Genomic DNA, 20,206 nt, shown 5'->3' with positions numbered 1-20,206 from the left:
GGAAAGTGACTACTTTTTTGGTGCACATCCCATAGGTGAATCATCTGATCAGCTGTTAGATGCCAGGGTCAAGCTAATTTCACAGAGGAAATGCAATGAACGTGAACTACATAATAACTCACTGGATAAGAGCATGTTTTGTGCAGGAAAACTTCGAAAACCCGGAATTGACTCTTGTCAGGTTTGTTGCCTTTTCTGTATTAGAACACTAATTTTCTGTGTGAAGAGTCAGGTTGTGCAGAGCAATAGCTTTGGCAGGGTGCTGCATGTGTGTCTGTTTCTCACATCAATGTACATCAACAGCCTTTCTTCAGTACACTTTCAGATGTACATCCCCAGAGCTGATATTGTCACTGTCACCTACAGGCAGATCTATGGAAGCTAGATACCAGCCTGGAAAGTTTGGCTTCTGAGACACTTTGTCATAATAATCTGAAAACTCACCTTTTTTTCCTCAAGTTCATTATGGGTTCTGCCATAAGCACCAATTTTAATCTGATTTTCACTATCAGAGCTAAGACTTGCAGGGAGTCAGTATTGATGTTTCTTCTCATTACAGCTGGCACAAATGGGAAGCAAGCTCATACTTATACCATTGAAAGGTAGGGAAGAGCTTGAACAACACTTCCTAAGGTGCAAACTACCACTGTAAAGCATATATTGCAATAGAAATCACAAATAAACCAAAAATTAGACCAACCAACCAACTCAGAATAAGTCTATTTGAGGGATATGAGACAGATTACGGTTTCATTTGTGCCAGAGATCACATCTTTATTGTTCTGAGTTCAGGCTCTGAATGCCTGGTACTTTCATGCCCGGGAAATTTCATGTGACCTTGTCAGATACATGTCACAGATTGGAACAAACAAAAACTTACATCCAAAAAGTCTGGTATCATTTGACCTAGTTCCAGAACTGCAAATCTACTCAGGGACTAAGCAGCATCTGATGATAAATCCAATAGGTAAACAACATCATTGCAGCTTCAAAATTTTATGATGAGAGAGAAGCATTCTGATATTGCTTCATGTTTTGAACATGTGCTTTCCTTCATCAGGGGGACTCTGGAGGCCCATTGACTTGTGTGGAAAACAGCTCCCACTACGTATATGGCCTTGTGAGCTGGGGTGATGGCTGTGGGTTAAAAAACAAGCCAGGAGTTTATACCCAGGTGACAACATTTCTCAGTTGGATTAAATCTACAATTCAGGCTGAGTCAAGGTTACGTCATTAGGAGAGAATGACAAACGGTAAGCTTGAGGTATTTAATATTTTTATCAATTCCCCAAATACCTCCACTTTGACCAAAGATATTTCTGATATTTTCTCATGGCCTACACAAGGCATCCTTCACCACCTCTGTTGTGGGCTTTGAAATAAGCCCACATTTTGTAACAAAAGAGATCAGAAAGTAAAGCTGCTCCAGTTCTTCCTCAAAAAAATCAGAGCCCCTAATATCAAACTTTCTAGTTCTGCTTTTCAAGCCATGAAAATTCTGCAGGCTCAGCTGCTGCCAGCCATTCTCTCTTTCCCTTATGCTCCAGTTGAAGATGTGTTTTTTCTACACTCATTGGACTCTTACACTCCAAAGCTATTCGTGTGTGCTCTTAAAATCAGTGCAGTTTTTCACTAACATAAAAATCACCGTGTTCATGAATGCAGCCACTGGACTTATCTGAGGAGAGAGGATCAGAGAGAATTATTTTTAAAAGTACTTCGGTATGCAAATAACCACAAATTCCACCAGTGATGCCTTCCAGATTGAAAAAACCTCCCAATTTTCAATTATCCACTTTATTCCAGATTAAAGGATAATTACTTACTAGGCTTCAGATCTACAATGGTATATGTGCTTAACAATATCGGTGAGACCTAGTGAGAACTAAATGACATTAGAAAAATCTGGTTCAAAAGCTATTGGATAATATTGAGGTTTTCATAAGTTTTGCATGTCAAAAGTGTGTAATTTGTGCCCAATGATTCTGCACAGATGTATGAAAAACAAGGGATTGGTATTAAATCAGTATGTAAAGAATATGCATGTTTGTGAAGAGCCAATTCCTTAAAATAGTAATGTCCATCTCATTTGAATTCCAGATTTTACAACCTTCTCTAAGCAGCTGCCTATCTATCAATAGCTACCCCTATGGTGATAATTTCTAAAATAGTAACTTTGATTTTTTTGCTTTGGAAGGTTTGAAAAAGACTGAAGAACTAATTGTGATCTGAATACATCCTGCTAATCTAGAGCAAATTCCCTGATGTCTGCTAGAAGACCTGACCTTGGCTAGTCAGTGATAACTCTTCTCCCACTGGACTTTGTCTCGTTCATATTTTTGTATTCTCTTAGGTCAATGATGCCAATAATCCAGGAACATAAAATTCTCCAAAAATTATAAGTATGGAATAAGATTCACACAATTTATTCATTACAAATTATTTTGTATTCTACCATCCATGGTACAAAGCTGAGCCTGCCAGTCACCTAGTACTAATTTCATTTACAGCTTCAAATAAATAGCAGAATCTGTAATACATACAGTGATAAATCATAAAGTATCCACACAAAATAAAATTATCACTTATAAATTGCAGCATTTGGGTTGCATTTTAAAACAAAAAGTTTTTAAATGCCATCTATTGTGTTTTCCAGAAAACTGGAAAACCTACAGGATTTTCAGGATAAGATGAAAATCTATTTATGTTATGTCATGTTTCCATTTACTTCTGATACAGCTGCATCTGCCTTCTCTTGAATTGCAGAATTTCTGAAGCATCAGGGTTGACTGCGACTTGCTGAGATCTTTCTGTCTCCAACTGGTCCTGTAAAATCATATCCAAATAGATTGTGAAACCAGCCAGTGGACAGAAGAGGTCTTTAACTATAATTCTATAAAAATATTTGCATATTAAAAATTGCCACAACTGGCAAATGAACAAAATCTAAATCACTGCTCTGCACTGAGCGAATTTCTATGGTGGAGAAGTGCAAAAAGTGGATCTGTTCATGTAAGTTAGATACCACACATACCAAAGGACTAAATGTGCTCCTGATTTCTAATTTGAGCCTAAATAAAAAGCAAACCAGAAAACACCTGAGTTCCACATGGACTGCACACCTGTAGGTTTCCCTTGGACCATCAAATCATTATCATACCCAGAACTTAAGAAGATACTGCCTGTAGTTCCCTCTGCTTGCATTACTCAACCATAGTTTTCATTTATTTCTTGAGTAACTTTTCAGATGGAAATGCAAATCATGGATACCCACTGTTTCTCTTGAGCACGATTATTGTTTGACTTGTTTCCAAAGTTAAAAATTAAATGAAACAAGTATTTGAAATGCAGTGCTTCTCTTTTATTGTAACTTAATGCTTTCTAACTCCAAGGGCTACAAGGTCTCCCTGTATGGACTTCTGCTCTCTAGTGCTGGGGCACTGCAGAATGGGAGTCATCCCTGTGGAGGTAGGGAGAAAGAAGCCTGGAAGATCCCAGTCTGTAATTTCTTTAATCTTGAGCCGGACAGAGGTGGAGGAGGGGAGCATTCCCTCTTTGCAAAAAGCCTCCCACAGCACACATTATGCTGTTAGGAATCTACACTCAGCCTGTCAATATGGTTGTCAGTGGAGATTACATGGCATCACATAATTATATTGCAACACATGGTGTCCTGCTTAAATTAGAAAAAGAGAAGGGGACTTGCACAGGGAGTTCCTTCCACCTCTACTTCTGCTTTCCACAGAGGTACCAGGACACTCGGAGCTCTGACAACATCCACAAGTCAAGGGAAACACCTCCCATCACATAAGTAAATCCCATTCCATGGCATTTCCTAGTCCCTACAGTAATTTCTCAGCCATGACACTGCTGAATTCCCTTGAGAGGTTCCTTCGAATTAATATGTACACTAAGCCACAAAGCATCATGAGGGAAGTGTACATATCCTGTTCAAACAACAGAGAGAACTGTAGACTCTGGGGAGCACTCAAAAGTATTAAACAGGATATAAAGAACAGAGCTCTTGGGATTTGTGGGGTTTACTCTACTTACAACTCCAGGTCTGTACCGAGCAGCAGCACCCTGCAATCCCATCTCCCGAAGGTAGGCCAGCTCAGCAGCTCTTCTTGCCATTTCCACCTTGTGAGAACCTGGGGGAGTCCAGCCAATGCCTCTGAGCCAGTTCAAGTCAGACTTGTATTTCACCTGAGAGAATGAAACATACCCCAGTGTGTATTCGTTTTGTTGGGCTCTAATCAAATCACATGCCCTAGGTATTCAAGAGAGAGCATATAAAGAACAACAGAGTTGGTAATAAACCGATTATTCATTTTTAGCAAGTAGACTGTAGTTTTTTCAAGAGCTTGATGTTGTTGATAGGTAAGGTCTGCAAAGCATATTGCCACAGACAGTCCCTAGCACATGGAAGGACCATGTCACTCAGCTGTACTTACATCACTCTGCAGCTTGTAGGCCTGCTTTGCATGTTTCACATTTAGCTGCTCAGGATCACAAGTGTAGTGGTGCAAAGGCTGCCTGTAATTAAGGTTGCTTGCAAGCTGCTGGCTTCTTTTGGCATGGAGGAATCCTGGCTGGTTGAGGTGACTCTGGAACTGTCCTCTGTTTTGGGCATAATCACTCCTGTACTGGATGTCACTCTGGAGTTTCCCCACTCTGAGGACATGTCTGATTTTGGGATCATCATTTGCACTGAGGAATCCAATTTGCTGGCCTCTGTCTCTCAGGAAGGCTTCTCTGTATTTGTACTGCAGGAAGTGCAGAGGAAAATCTTGTTTTCACATTCAGATTACCTTCAAATTCCATTACTGTCCCCTAGCTATCAATCATGCTTCCTGCAGTGCACAAAGACCAGGGGTTTGATATCAAACTATAACTCCTAATCTTACAAGATGCTTTAGAAGAATGACCTTTTTTGCTCATTTTTAAAACAGTGGAAAGACTTGGGGGGGCAAAATGCTCAAAAGTAATCATTGTTGCACTCTTGGGCACACCCAATACACAGCTCAAGCAATGAAGCTCCTTCATCTTTAGCTTTCTTGCCTACTGTGATCTATTCAAAGATGACCCACTTTATTCTAGACCACGCCTTAACTATTCATAGCCTAGTAGCTGTATTATTTGACTACATCATAATATGGCTCCTTCCCAAGAAAAAGTCTTAGGACATGAAAGAGGGCAGCCTGGTATTGGACATTATTAACGGTAGCCTTTAGTTGGAAATCTTTACACTTAACCCTAACCAGCAAACAGTTTCACTGGATCACCAATTTTCCACACCAGAGCAAAGTTCACTTATGTCAGAATTCACTTATTTTTATAGGATGGGATGGCATAGGAAGAGGGTTGGGAAGTGTTTGAAGCAGAACAATTCTTACATCACTGGCAATCTCTCTCGAAGCCTTTGCTGTCTGGAATGGGATGGCATCAATTCTAAAATCATAGCCAGATGCCCTTGTCTGTTCCCAAGATGTTTTATACAATTTCTGTGTTGAAAAGAAAAGAACAAAACAGTCATTTCCCCCTGCAGTTTCTTAAACACAGTCCCATAACTGCAATAATAAATGTTTTATCCTACTGGGCTTATTTGTATCAAGAGTCATCAGTGCCATCTCCAAGGTTTTGATCCAGTTCTATAGTACTTCAACTTCTTTTCTATTCACGATAATGATAAAATGCCTCATCTGAAAAGTGCCACCAGGGTTTCCTTTTGTACTTTAATGTGGTTGGTTTTGATGTGATTTAATTTCTATTAGAAACTGTGATGCATCAGTCACATCAATATTGCATTGATATTGCCCTTATTCTCTCTTTTGATGCATCCACTCACAGTGTCTTGGGTTTCCTGGCATCATAATTTCAATACCAGTTATTTCAAGCTTTTCAAATGATCCCTGTCTCTATCCCCAGCCACATGTGGCTTCATTAACTCATACAGAATAACAGCCAGTTCTAACATATTTAATGTGACTTTGAGGATGTGTAGCACATTTACATCCTGAAGAGAAATTGCTCTAGATTTGGTTCCTCTTCCATTAGTAGCTTTCTTAAAATAGCTTCAGGTCTGCAGGTCCTGCTACACGGTCATGGTATCTTAGCTGACACTTTCGTCTGTCCCTTTGTGCTTTTATTCCTTTGCTTTCTGTAAATCTTTGATTCATCCTTTCTGGATTTTGTGACCATATGAAAACAAGCACAAAATCCACTCCACATTTAAAAAGATAACCTTCTGTTTCACTGGTGAAAGGAGTGCTAGGTGGTGTTAAATTTGAAGATACATTGAGATGCTAGAAATCCTGCAAGACAGCCTGGATAGAAGCAACGCAAGCATCACTGTACACCCCACTAACAGCCTGACCTTTCCTTTGTGTGCAGTCTTTGCACACAATATTTGCCTTTTTACCCTCTCCTATATCACTTCAAAAACTGTGAGTCCTACTTGTTTCTTTCACCTATATAGCATTTATCATCAAACAAACTTCTTACAAACTAAGGTCATTCTGACCCTACAGGTAAAGACAACAGCTATTTAATCAGGGAACAGTACATCAGGAATAGACTGAGTTCCTCTGTATGAGATAATGGAAACAAATTCTCTTTACACCAACTCCACTCACAGATTCAGTTACATCCATACTGATGACAACTGTGACTGTGTTCAACACAGTAATGCAGCTTCAGAAAAGCAGATTATATAGTCAAGGAAAGAAGATTCTCCCTCCTTCCTCACCCAAACATAAGCAAAAATCTTTTAATTTGTAATTAACCATAACTATACTGAAGGTCTGAAATCCTTAATAATAGCTTACTGCCCTGGAAAGTTAAATGAATTCTCAAAAGAAAAATGAACAGACTTTTCCTGATTCCTCCAGCCCAAAACTACAGACAGATTGGCTGTTCACAGCCTCTGGCTTTCTTTAGATTTGGTCAGGCTCAGAGAACCTGGCTCCTACATACATGAAGGTTTTTATTCCCGAGCAAGCTTACCAAGTGACCTCCTCAAAGGAAAAGGTTTACTTACATCACTGATTTGAAGTGCATTCTGTCGGGCTCGGATAAAATCCGGATGATCAGGAGGCAGAGTGTACCTGTGCCTGTCTTCAGAGCCTCTAGCCTTGTACAGTCTCTGTGGGGCCAAAATCATTGAATGAAACAGATACTGGAAGCAATGTCAAGATCACTTCTTTTATGCATTATAGTACAACAAAAGTTAAGATCACTTTTACATTAAAATGAAACCTACATCACTGCACTGGAGGTAGCTGTTTTTGGCATGAATCAAATTTGGAGAGTCAACCACGGCAGTGAACTTCAAACTTTCTGGCTTCTGACGGTACTTTATCTGAGAGGTGGAGGAGGAAACAAACACAAACAAAGGAAAAAAACACAAGATGCTTCTGTTAATGATATATGACAATTCTGAGTGTGTGATAACTGGAGTAAAACATAAAAGACACTTTCTTGAAGCTACTGTTCTGCTTAAGTCTCAGTTGCTCTTTCAGCTAGGGACTGGGGATGCCTCTGTATCATTCCTGTGGTGCCCAGGCACCAAACTTCTTTTTGTGTGTATGTGCAAGAAGGACTTCCCACTGAAAATTCACACGCAAAAAGCTTTTGAACACTACACTTTTGACAGCGCATAATTTTTCTCCATTAATACATGATACTGAGCAGGCAAATGCCCTTTCAGTGTGGTTGTCAGTGCTGTAACTTTCTATATAACTTCCATAACCACCTGCTTAGAATTTCATAATGGAATTTACTGCATTTATTTATTGCTACATGTTTTGCTTATACTCTTGTGTTTCATTTGGAATGGAAAATATTCAGCAGGTGTCACACAGTGGACTTGCGTCTCCCGTACTGCTTCTTGGTAACTTACACCTTGTATAAACAGGCTCCCACATCAAAAGGAAATGATAAGCTACATTCGTAAGTGTCATGTAACGAGGAGTCTTGATGGTAAACAATTCCTACAGACTTGCTATCCCATGAAAGATTTATCAGTTACCTCGCTGATGAGCTCTCCAGCCTTCTTTACACTTTCTATCTGAGGAGATCTCAGAGCCATCCAACCAACTCCTTTCATGAAGTTCAGGTCTGATTTATAGCGAAGCTGTTAAAAATGAAAATTGCTAACTATCAGTTTTGTATCCACAGCTATTAAGGTTTTTTAAAAAACTCCCTGATTCATATTCACATTTTGAGGTTTTTCATTTGCCATGCACATATCAGATCGTACAGCCAAACTGTTTGCATTTGTTCATTCCACCAGGAATTAAATAATGTATCATATGCAAGTTACAAGAGAAGGTCCCACGAGTGAATTAGTATGACTCAAAGCAGTAAGTAATAACCTGTTTGTACTGGGCGTAAAAGAACCTCTTTTGAAATAATTTTCTGAGGTGAGTTCAAGTCAGGAATACTAATTATTTTATCTGGTTCATGCTTCCTCATTAACCCCATTTCTAGGAGGACACATTACTCCTTCTCTACTCACATTAAAGGCTTGCTTTTACCTCCTAATCTAGTAAAGAAAATCAGGCAGACCCAATAAAAAGTGGAAGTCAGTAAAGTATCCACAATCCCAACAATCCTGACTTCACTTCAGAGTGATGGTGGCTCACTGTGCGACTTTAATCCAATCATCCATTTTTTCAGGTTTTTTACCCCCTATGTGTAAAAGGACATGACAACCAACTCACTCATGTATGTCGTACATTACTTTACTAGATAGTGAGGGTATCAGACAAAATCATCTTCGTATTTCACTGGATTCCTGACCTGGGGGCTCTAAAGGCAAAGAGCCAAGTGCTGAGGTTCTTACTTATCTCTTATCCTGTCTCTTATCCTGTCCCTCTGAAGGCAAGCTCTGAAATACGTGTTGTTTGGGTCCAAGGACTAGTTCTCTGGAAATTGCCACTAGCATATCATGTAAGCCCCCACCACACATCAGTAAATAGTAAAAAATCTTGCCTTCCTGGATCTAACTACCTGCATGCCATCTGTGAACCATTACAGGAGAAGGCAGGAATGAGAATTGGAAAAGCAAAGAACTACATTCAGCAATAGTTTTTGTACCATCCAAAGAGTATCCCAAAAATTCTGGCAATGAAAAATACATTTGGGATACCAGATAGCAGGTACACTAAGTAAGAAAGAAGGTTACAATATCCCCAGTGCTTTGAAGGCGAATTGAGTATGGATGTGGCCCATGCTGAGACTTCATCACTTTCGTCATTAAAGTTTGTCTCAACTTACATTTTTGTGTGAGTAACTTCTGCAAACACATCTGGGGAACTGGCTATTTGATATGACCATTTTGGTTTGAAAAATTACCTTCTTAATATCTCTTCTTATGTATCTCAAATCAGCATTTAACCTCCTGCTCAAAGAGTTCTGCATGTAGAACAGTGACTGTCAACCCCTGACTGGCTGTGATTCAAACAGCTGAGAGACAAGTGTGTTTATCCTTCAGCTCTAGAATAAGTAACATGGACCACAGAGATTTTCCATCAGGTTCATAACACGAGAACCTCTGATTCCATGTGTGAAGAGCAATAAGAAATCTTGCTGCTGCACGTACATAAATTTACAAACAGTCTTTCTAAAAACACCTCCCGATGTCAATACACAATTTGGGCCAGTCACTCAAAGCTTTGGTATATTTTTGCTAAATTCAATTTGCTGTTAACAGAAAGAAAGACTTTACCTCACTCTGTAGCATGTGGGCTTTTTTGGCCCACTTCATTTTCATGTCTTCTGGGAGCGCTGTAAATTCATGCAGTCTCTTCCTGTAATCTTGATCACTCACTAAGGCCTGGGCTTTCCTGGCATGGACAAGATTCACCATATCCATGGGTAGGTGATACTGAGACCACACTTCTTGGGATCCCTTCTTATACTCTTGTTCACTCTGCAGTTTGGCAGCATGCAAGCAATGCAGCAACCTGGTGTCATCCAGAACACTTCTGGCACCGATGTGTTTTCCTCTCTCCATCACAAAGTCGTGTTTATATTTGTACTAAAAATAAAAAAAATAAGGCAAAAGTGAAAATGTGCCAAACTTAGGCCGGATACTCTAGCTAACTAACTTAAGTTACTGAAACATCTATGTTTTCTGTAAAACCAGTCAAGGTATGTAGCACCAGAAAGCAACTGTTTGAATATCACATTGATGTCAAATTTAAATACCACAGTAGTTGCAACATTAAAGTTAAGCACATCTCAATACATTTTCTGAATATGCCCAAAGCATTGATCATATTTAACCTCAAATCATGTACTTTTATTATCTGTCTGAGAATTTTATTCCCATCACTAGGGATGAGAACATAAGAGAAACAAAGAAAAGACCGAAGGAAAAAAATCTACACAAAAGCAAAACACTGTGCACTCTGTAGCCTTCAGATTTGCAAATACCACCTAGCTATTTTAAAGAGTAAATTCAGTTTTCATGGAAAGAGTAAGAACCAGCAACCCCTCATTCTCATCTTAGCTGGGACTATGACTCTCTCTATGATCTTGCATTTATCCTCTCTGTGAAATAGTGATGATGATGATAATGCTTATTTATATAGCATCAACAGGGTGCTTAGAACTTTAAAGGGAAGGCCTGGGCCCTGAAGAGTTCATAATGTAGTTGAAATGGGATAATAACACTTATCTGCCACACAAGAGAGTTGTGGGGATTAAATTACAGCAGCTAATGTTTATAAAGTGCTTCCAAGATGAAGGGCCAAATTCAGATTTGTTGTAAGTGGATGTAATTCTATTATGGACTTGTACCCTCTAGAGCAGATCTGAAGCTGTAACCAAAAGCACTCTGTAAAATATGGTTAAGTAAACATTATAAATAAGAGCTAGAAATGGTTGCTTAATAAACAAACACATGTGAAATATATTCATATTTAATCACATTAGATATAAAATATGCCACTAAATACTACACAAAATGAGGATTTTTTTTTTATTAAATTTAGCTTAATCATCAGCTTTTCATAGAATTTATTAAATTTCTCGTGAAGAAGAGGTGACCTTAGGGTTTCTGACAAATGGATACCACCATGTCTGAGTGTTTTGCAAACAACAATCCAAAAGATAGGATATTTTTGAAGATAAGATGATTTGTTTCCTCTGTTTCAGAACTTAACGATACATATTTACAGGAACTTCCACTGATTTCTACTTCCTAACTAGAGAGGTAACTCCTGATTTTCAGAGATTCAAAGAAGCCTCAGCTTTTTCTGACTTCATTTCAATTTGGAATAACTAAGCCAAAAGTCAGCTCAAAACAGAATGGACAGAGTTAGTGGGCACTTTATCATATGAGGAGTTGAAAGCCTGAAAAGGAACAGATTCCTTGTTTTTTTCTGTTTGCAAATACTCTAATTCATTAGCTATTTCCCACTGGAAGATGTTTAACCTGGCTTGGTTCCCGATTAGCAGCGATTCTTCCTCTTCCTTTTTTTTCTAATTCACACAAAGAATCTCATTCATAAGTAATATATTCTGTCCCACACTTGTCTCACATGGTTATGGAGTTGCTTTAATTCAGTAAAATCTGCTTTAGACATTGTTTTACATGAAGTTAACAGAAATTAGGCAAGAAGGGAGGTTGAATCATTCAACTCACATCACTGGCAATTTCTCTGGAGGCCCTGGCAGTCTGGAACGGGAGTGCTTCCATTGTCAGCTTGTAGCCTTGAGCACGTAGATTATGCCAAGATTCTCTGTATTTTGCCTAAAGTAGGAAAGGCACATGTAGACTGCTGTTCCACTTTTAAATGCACAAAGGAACAAACAAAGGAACCCTCTTTCATTTGTTATTCTGTGTTACAGTCTCATTCTTTATAATCAAAGGATTTTTTAAAACTATCTTTGGGAAATCCTACTAACTCAGACAAAACATGTCTCGTTCTTTATGTAGATTTAAATTACTCACAACCACATGTGTACTAATTGAGATAAATATCATTATAATCAAATCAGAGAAAGCATAGATAGAAAAGACCTAAAATGTTCTCTACTTATCCATCTTCTTTGCCACTGCATAGTTCATATTCCATCCTAGATAAGTACAAGAAATACAGGACAAATTCTTACATCACTGAGGTTGGCTGCATTTATTCTTGCCTGTGTAAACTCAGGCAGACCCAGTGTTGGTGTATAGTGATGCTGAATGTCCTCTCCTGCTGCTTTATACAGGCGCTAGGAAAGAGATCAAAACCACAATTGCAGTTAATTTTCTCTGTTGTTTCAATAATATAACAGCAGTACTTAAGCTGTTAATGATTATGACAACTATAGTCAGCCATCATTAAAAACAGCTAAGATTTTACCATTGCAATTGCAAAGTTTTTCTTGGGCATAAAGATGTGGGGCTTTTGCTGGGCATAAAAACCATTTACGTTGATTTTTATAAATATATTATGATGATGCCAACCCACTGCATTCTTATCCTTGCATTCTTATGTTCCCAGTAGGCCAAAAGTAGACCTAAGAATGTTAAGAGCATCATGAATGTGTGTTAAATAAAAGGGCAGCTGTTTCTGGTAGACTAGCTGTATTTTCTAGTTTGAATTTTTTCCTCATATATGATTTTGATAATTTTTCTATGATTTTTCTCTTGTTTTTTTTCAGAATTTAGAAAAGTGATTCTTTATTACGCAATCCTCAAAAGTGGACCACACTATGCAAATGAGCTCCCTCGAGAACAACCCATAGTCCTGATTTTTGAGTCTGTTTCATGCAAAAAACTTGATAATGGGACTCTATTGCATGGATACTATTTAAGCTTTTTCAAAGAGATTGAACTGAAAATGTATTAAATGTTTGGAAATAATAAAATGTGATCTAACTGTGAAAAAGCACAGACAAGTAACGCTTGCTTTTGTTTGATGCATTTTGCTTTCAGAACAGGGTTGTCTCTTTCCCACTTCTCCATCCCCAGCTTGCTGCATTTTGAAAAGCATATTTTCTGATTCACGTTACGAGAGCCTACCTCATTAGCAATCATATTGCTGAATTTTGCATGAAGGAGGCCAGGAGAGTCTGTCACAGATGTGTACTTGAAGGAATGTGGCTGCTGACGATATTTACTCTGAGTTCACACACAAAGAAAAATGAACAGAATAACTAAATTGTCTTGTCAGACAAGGGACTTTTTCCAATACCAGTGGTCTAGTACTACTTCTTGTGCTTAAAACTCTAGTTTGTCTATTAATCTTCAGCCTAATTTACTTTTTGCTATTCTGAATTTGGTGCATTCAAGTCTCACAGGGGAAATAAAAAGTAAATAAGGAATAAGGTGTAAAAAAAAATAAATAGTGCTGCTGTGTTAAATATGCTGAAAACAGTAATGAGGTTATTTCATCCCCTGGTGTCATTAACCTGGGCTAGTGGAATTACAGTAAAGGCAATCTAACCCAGAGAGAGAGACAGAAATGCATAAGCCCACCAAACTTTTTTGTAAGAAAATCAGGGTTTCACCTGACCTGTGGCCATATGTAAGAACTATTAACAACTGCAAGATCACTGCAAGTAGGGATCTGTTCACTAGAAGAAAACTCCTATTTTTTCTCATTTCACATCTATGTGAATATAGGCAAAAGATCCAAGATTTGAAACTAGGAGAGACTGTACAAAGAGAACATGACAGAGGAAATAAAAGAAAAACAATAACACACAAAAGCAGCAAGTGAAAAACAGATTAAGATTTTAAAGCAGGAGCAGAGGTGAGGACAGTGGAATATACTGGGTAGTCCACAGCACAGTCTAATTTTGGAGAAACAATACAAGGCAGTTATTATAGATAGGCACAGCCTCATGTTTAGTCAAAAAAGTGCATTTTAATTCTAAAATAAATAACAAAAAATAACTACCTCCTGGGTCTGAAACACAGGAGAAAAGATTTGCAGAAAAAGTTAGCAAAGTTTGCAAAGCCTTGAACTCCATCAGGTTCACCCATTTGCAGTTAGGACACAAATGGAATGATCAAAGTAAGGGGAGGGAGTCTTGCATTATCCAGTGAGTCACTTTGCCAGCCCAGTTTAATAGAAAGACATCTGGCAAACTCTTGTTCATAGTGGAGAAATCAAAACCCTCTTTTGTTACCTCACTGATGAGTTCAGAAGCTTTCTTCTTTCCTTCAATCTCTAGAGCCCCTGGAGTAATACATCCGATTCCTCGCATAAAGTTCATGTCAGAACGGTATAAATTCTAAGGAAAACCAAGCAGAAGTAATTACAGGTTTTCATTTGAGATGCCCTATATTTATTCACCCAAAAATACACAATAACCATATTCAAACAAATCCATTAAAATTAGTATCTACCACAGAATTCATATGCATTACCCTACGATCTTGTGTTTATGTATGTTGGTGTGCACACAGTTCTGACAGATCTACAGTAGAGATGCAAGATTCTGAGGACTACTGAGTCTCAGTAACATATAAATAGTATATATATATAGTATATACTCTATATAGTAGATATATAGTATAAAAATAATACTTCAACTCCTAGCTTCCATTTGTAACCTTTAAAAAACCTTTTCTAGGTACAGGAATCTTTTTCATATATAATATGTAAATCACATCTAGATATTATTTATTTGTAAATATATCTATTAAATAAGAAAATATGTTTAAATAAAAGCTATTAACTTTTAAATAAGAGAAACTACAGACAAAATAGCCTTGATTTTTTAATGGTTCTGAATGGTCATAATATAAGTAATGAACACTAAGGAAAATTGCACTAAGCCACAGTACAATCTTTGTTAAAATATTTTCCAGACCAACAAATCTGGCAGTGACTCACTGTAAATATTAATTTTTCAAAAGTTTTAAATGCGTTACTGATACATATATTAAAACAATGTTATTTGATATGATAACAAGAAGGAGGAGGAGGAGGATCATCTTATTTTCTGCTTCAAAAGATCTATAAAGACCAAATAACTAGTAAAGAGCAGATTTGCCTACTTGATGGATATGTGGAAACTGCTACTGCTTACTGAGGGCAGAACCAGCTTTAGTTAATGAGGTGTTTTGGTTCAGGTAACCACTTATAATGGAAATAGACTATGCCTTTATTTTATTTAGCTACCTAGGAGAATAGAACTACTTCCTATTCCATCCAGGTCTGTCCAGTGCTAATCCTTAGACTCAAAGGCACCATGATGCTGTGTATGGGAAATATCCTTCATGAATCAGAAAAAAAAGAGAGCACAAAGCTAGAGCGTGGTCCTCACCTCTTGTCAGCTATTAGCACCAGCTGGTAAGAGAGTAAATTCTGCAACTCCGAAATGTGTTGCTGCCAATTAGCATTTCATACTCAACTCAAAGAGAGGCATGGATGGAAACCTTCCTCAGAATCTCTGATTATCTGTGTTTTCACCCAAGTTAGGGCAGCACAACTGGCAGCTGATATTTACACTTGTTTGAACACAGTCTGCCATCTTTAAGTCTGTTGGTTGAAAGTTTTAAACTGATATACAATAGTATGTGCTGCCCAGACAAGTTTTTAAGATACATCCCCTTCTGAGGTCTCCAGAGACAATATGATCTATGAAAAGGCCTTTGCTCATGGCTCTGCTTACTAATTCATAAGGCAATATCCAGCTAATTTTACTAAGACTACATAGGGAGTTAAGCTCATACTTCTTAGAATTTCAATGAATATGTGGGCCAGAGTTTGTAAGTCTCTTACAAATCAGATTTTTAACAATAGGTATCTTTCTTGTGGGAATTTCACCCATCTTTCTGGGAATTTCACCCAGATGAAAACCAAGTAGTAAAATACCAGTTGGTAAACAGTTTGCATTGTTAACAAGACCTTAAAAAGAGTATTTTGCCAACAGTGCAATCACTCACTTGCAAACACTCTTCTACGAATCATCAAAGACTACTATACTTTATCTCTCAGTATAGTGTGATCACACATGTTGTACAACTGCCCAATAAGACAAATGTCTTGTTCCTACATGTAATCAAGGGGGAACAGCCATTGTTTATCTCTCAGCTGCTGCTCAAACACATGTTGTCAGCTGTTATGATTTGGAATAGAACTATCTTGCATCAGAACCAAGCGGGAAATATCACTTTTTGCAATTACCTCACTCTGTAGTTTGTAGGCATTCTTGGCACACCTCAACCTCACATCATCAGTCAAAGAGGTGTACTGGTGTAGCAGCTGCCTGTATTCTTGTTCACTGACCAAAGACTGGGCCTTCTTCGCATGTACCAAGTTTATCATATCCAGTGGCAGGTGGAAGTGAGACTTTGTATCCTCAAAACCTTGCTTATATTTCACCTATTAAATTAAAAACAGACTACATAGATATCCCAGCATGATAAAGAGAATTCAGGTTTTGATCAGAAGAGATATTCTCCATATTTCCTCCATTTTCAAGTATAAATTATTCTTTTTAAAAGTAAGTTCCCTAACGTGTTTAACTATACTGTGAAAGATCAACAGTTATAATTAGAATATGTAGCAGCCTATTCTTCATCAAAAAAGTAGCCATCTACATTATATTCAACTAAGCTGAGATTTCTTTCCTTTTTTTGTTAAAACTGCATACATCAAATCTATAGAATTAACCAAACTGGTAAATGAAATCTTAATTCACTTCATTTCTAGAAAGCACAACAAAAAGAGGAAGGCACTACCTGAAGATAACATACAAACAGCCTTATTTATATTAGAATTAGTACAAATCCTCACTCAAAATATTTGTTGATTTGGCCAGTTTCTTTTCACAGTTTTAAATGTAATTTTTAGTGGTGGGGGTTTTTTTTCACTTATTGTCTCTGTCCAGGAAAAGAAAGGCATAGAAATCTTCAAAGAACTTTTTTCACATGACATTTCCCTATTAGATTATGCAAATTCAAGATGTTCAAGCTGTTCATTGGAATAATGAACATACAGAGTTATTGATGATCATCAAACTGACTTAAAGTAACCTGATGGATAAATTCTTCAGACACTTACTGTTACCTGTGTGTCTAAGCAACACACAAAAAAGACTGCCAGTACAAGACCAACACTCCTGAAAACCATGAACACACTCCCATATATCCTTCTGGATCAAGCCACAGTGTTCAAAATGCACTGAACTGTTGCAATTCTTATAGACAATGAACAAATTATGTGACTCTTAGTGTATCTCAAGACCAAGTAGAAACCATTCCCCAACCAAAAAAGTCCAATTTGATATTTCATAAATTCATTCATCCTTTGGTCTTTCCGGAAAACAGTAAATTGAAAATAAACACTGAAAAACTTTGTATCTCTACCAAATTTAATTTACTTCTGTACAAAGACCACTGCTAATTCCCAAATAGACCTGCCTCTGAGTGGTAGTTTTACAGAGTAAAATATTCTGTGCTAGGAAACAGTGGCATGCAGCAGGGGGTAGTGCAGGAACACAGCCTTTTTTTATTGTCAAATTATTGTTACTCCAAATGACATAAAAGAATGGCAAGAATATCATGATTATATTAAAATATCTGGAAAGTGGAAGAGAAAGCCCTAAGTTTTAAATAAGTAGCTAGTCTACAGCTAGTCCACAGCTAAATGCATCTTCCATGAGGAACTACTTATAGTTAGGAAATCAATCCAAAAAATGCCCCCATCTCATTTCTCCTACTTACATCACTCTGCAGAGATGTTGCATGGACTGAATGAGCAATATGAATATCACCATCCAGGCCACATGACCCAGCCATCTGTCCTTTCATTTTCTGAAATGCCTCTTTATACTTGTGCTAAAAAGGAAATAAGAATACAAATATGGATAGGAGTGAAGAGAAGCATTGTGGATAGGAGTGAAGAGAAGCATTAGTCTGATTGTTGAAACCTGAATAAAAAAGCACTATGGACAATAAATTCTGATGATACTCATTGCGATAACAAATCTGAATCAACCTTTAGCAGATGCTTAGAAGACTTCACCTGACAGCTCCTGAACAATCCCTGTGACTGCCCAGTCACTACAGCAGGTAAACTGGTCAGCTTTGCTAATGGATGTTTGCTTTCACAAACCTTCCTTTGCTTAATTACCAATAACACTTCATTATGGCTGCGCCTCCGAAAGCACAACTAACTAGTCCGAGGCCAGATGTCTCCCAGATGTAGAGTTGGCTGGACATGCTGCTTCCATCAAGAGTCACTCAACAGAGCAGATACAGTCTGGAGTGACTGACATATCCTACTGGACAACATCAGCAATAAGTTCACATACATCGCTTATGATTTCACCCGAAGCCTTTGCTGCCTGGAAGGGGATGGCATCTAGTTTCAGTTGATAACCACCATCTTTCATCTTTCCCCAGGACTCCTTGTAACGAATCTAGGAAATATGGAACAGGAATAAAGCAGAGTTGCTGTTCAGAGGGTTGACAGTGCAGCATTATTGAGATCCTAGAAATGTTACTACATTAGTTTCATTCTATTCTAAAGCAAAGGCTTAAAGTAAACAAAACTATCAATGCACAACAGGAATTATCACATGACAAATATCCATTATGAAAATATATTTGTTTGTTCATTCTTAATCTTTCTAATGTAGGAGAAGTTTGATAAGAAATCTGATTTCCCATATTACTTCAGAAATATTTAGACCATAGAATGATCAAATATGAGGGAAAGGAAAGAAATTTACTATGATTTCCTGTGTAGGACAAACAGCAAAGCACTATCAACCTTCCTTTAAAATATTAAAACTTAGATTTATACCTCACTGATATTCATAGCATTTAATTTGGCCTGAAGGATTTCAGGAAGATCTGTTGTTGGTGTATACTGATGCTTTATACTCTCTGCATGCTCCTTGTACAGCCTCTGCAAATAGAGATGAATTTCAGTAGCAAGTACTAACTACACATTCAATCATTACTTACACTAAAACATTAACAGATAGGTTAATGAAAAGCAAACACTACAGAAAAGTGACAGTAGCATTAATAAATACAGGCAGTTGTATCAGTCAAAATGTACTCAAAAAGCTTTGGGAGTCTGATACACCTATCAGCTAGAGTATGCTAGAGAGGAATTCCTAGTTTTGAGCATGTAAGTCAAGGTATATGAAAATTCAGATATTTGAATATTAATTTGATAAGACTTCCAACATATGTGAGTAGGGAGAAGAAGAATAAACAGCAATTATTAAGGATGTGCAGCCACGAGTGGTCCACCAATGCTCTGAAATTCCACAGAAATTTGGAGAGTTGAAGTTCCCCAAACACATCTCTCCAAAGATGTTTTTTTTTTTTAGCAGATAAATGTGATGGCAATTATCTGTGTAATTACTCCAAATTTATTCCAAAGCTAGTTGCAAGGGGATGTTCAATAGGCAATGGCAAGAGATTTAAAAAACATCAAAAGGTGACTGATCCCATCATAAAACAGTTGTATGTCTCAGACCTCTAAGGCTATTTGTATCAACCTTTGAAGGAACAATATAGGGCTGGCCCAGGACTATCTAACTTTCAGATGTCTGCAGACAGGTGAGTTCTGTGCAATTAACTGGATCATTGCCTGCAATGACTATGCAGAGTTCTCATCTTTCATATTAATTGTAATTAAATGTAATTCATATTAATGTAAGAAGAAACTAGCTTAGTTTCTTCTTACATTGACACCATAACTTTCAGATGAGTACAGACAGACACCATTTTTTTGGCCTTAGATATGACCTCTGTCTTGACCACCTGACTTGCCTTTCCCAAGCTATTATTTCTGCAGGAGAGTTCGAGACTCTCTAGATTAGAATGAAGCATTTCACCCTGCTGCCACTTTCTTTAGCAACTGGGCCCACTTGTATTGCAGCTCCTTAAGAGGAAAACTAATAAGAACTCGACATGTGAAGAAGTAGAGCACCAGACTGATTTTGACTGAGGCTCAGTGGAACAAAATGACTTATATTTATCCTGTCTGAGATGTAAGCCTTTTGGATCTTATTAATTAAACCAAAGGCACAGACACTATAAGTATTACAATAGCATATGTTTTACACAAAGTCTTTCATCTTCTCCTTCACTTTAAAAATATCTATTTTCACAATAAAACATCCTCTCATGTTTGAAACTTGTCTTTTTTGAGTGACTTTTGCTTATTATTCACTTCTACATTATCCCAGTTAAGTCTACAATATTTTTAAATCGCTCTTCTATTAAAAA

The 20,206-nt window shown here is 37.6% G+C and overlaps 2 protein-coding genes across 5 annotated transcripts in view; one reads left to right on the top strand and one right to left on the bottom strand.

Annotated features, from left to right (window-relative positions):
- Window positions 1–12,819, top strand: part of HABP2 (hyaluronan binding protein 2) — a 32,688-nt gene extending 19,869 nt beyond the window's left edge. For 2 of the 4 annotated variants that reach the window (XM_051799908.1, XM_051799905.1), the window contains exons 12-14: window positions 36–181; window positions 1,061–1,253; window positions 2,198–2,277. In XM_051799908.1, the coding sequence (XP_051655868.1) occupies window positions 36–181; window positions 1,061–1,237 (323 nt within the window). In that variant the 3' untranslated portion in view covers window positions 1,238–1,253; window positions 2,198–2,277. Of the gene's footprint in view, window positions 1–35; window positions 182–1,060; window positions 1,254–2,197; window positions 2,278–2,656; window positions 2,780–12,660 lie in introns of those variants that run through there. The other 2 variants (XM_051799907.1, XM_051799906.1) reach the window with 2 other exon arrangements.
- The window catches only part of NRAP (nebulin related anchoring protein), a 50,513-nt gene continuing 32,710 nt past the window's right edge, over window positions 2,404–20,206 (bottom strand). The window contains exons 27-42 of the mRNA XM_051799864.1: window positions 18,765–18,869; window positions 18,271–18,378; window positions 17,681–17,794; window positions 16,140–16,337; window positions 14,134–14,238; window positions 13,022–13,120; window positions 12,124–12,228; window positions 11,654–11,761; window positions 9,731–10,042; window positions 8,030–8,134; window positions 7,262–7,360; window positions 7,040–7,144; window positions 5,397–5,504; window positions 4,455–4,766; window positions 4,054–4,206; window positions 2,404–2,826 (exon numbers count right to left, since the gene is read on the bottom strand). Of these exons, the coding sequence (XP_051655824.1) occupies window positions 2,725–2,826; window positions 4,054–4,206; window positions 4,455–4,766; window positions 5,397–5,504; window positions 7,040–7,144; window positions 7,262–7,360; window positions 8,030–8,134; window positions 9,731–10,042; window positions 11,654–11,761; window positions 12,124–12,228; window positions 13,022–13,120; window positions 14,134–14,238; window positions 16,140–16,337; window positions 17,681–17,794; window positions 18,271–18,378; window positions 18,765–18,869 (2,238 nt within the window). The 3' untranslated portion in view covers window positions 2,404–2,724. The remainder of the gene's footprint in view (window positions 2,827–4,053; window positions 4,207–4,454; window positions 4,767–5,396; window positions 5,505–7,039; window positions 7,145–7,261; window positions 7,361–8,029; window positions 8,135–9,730; window positions 10,043–11,653; window positions 11,762–12,123; window positions 12,229–13,021; window positions 13,121–14,133; window positions 14,239–16,139; window positions 16,338–17,680; window positions 17,795–18,270; window positions 18,379–18,764; window positions 18,870–20,206) is intronic.

This window comes from Manacus candei, unplaced genomic scaffold (assembly GCF_025592945.1).
Source record: "Manacus candei isolate 608988 ecotype Guabito, Panama unplaced genomic scaffold, ASM2559294v1 h1tg000050l, whole genome shotgun sequence".
NCBI classification, from domain to species: Eukaryota; Metazoa; Chordata; class Aves; order Passeriformes; family Pipridae; genus Manacus; species Manacus candei.
Note: the sequence above shows the minus strand (reverse complement) of the source record. Positions and strands in the feature narration are given on the sequence as shown.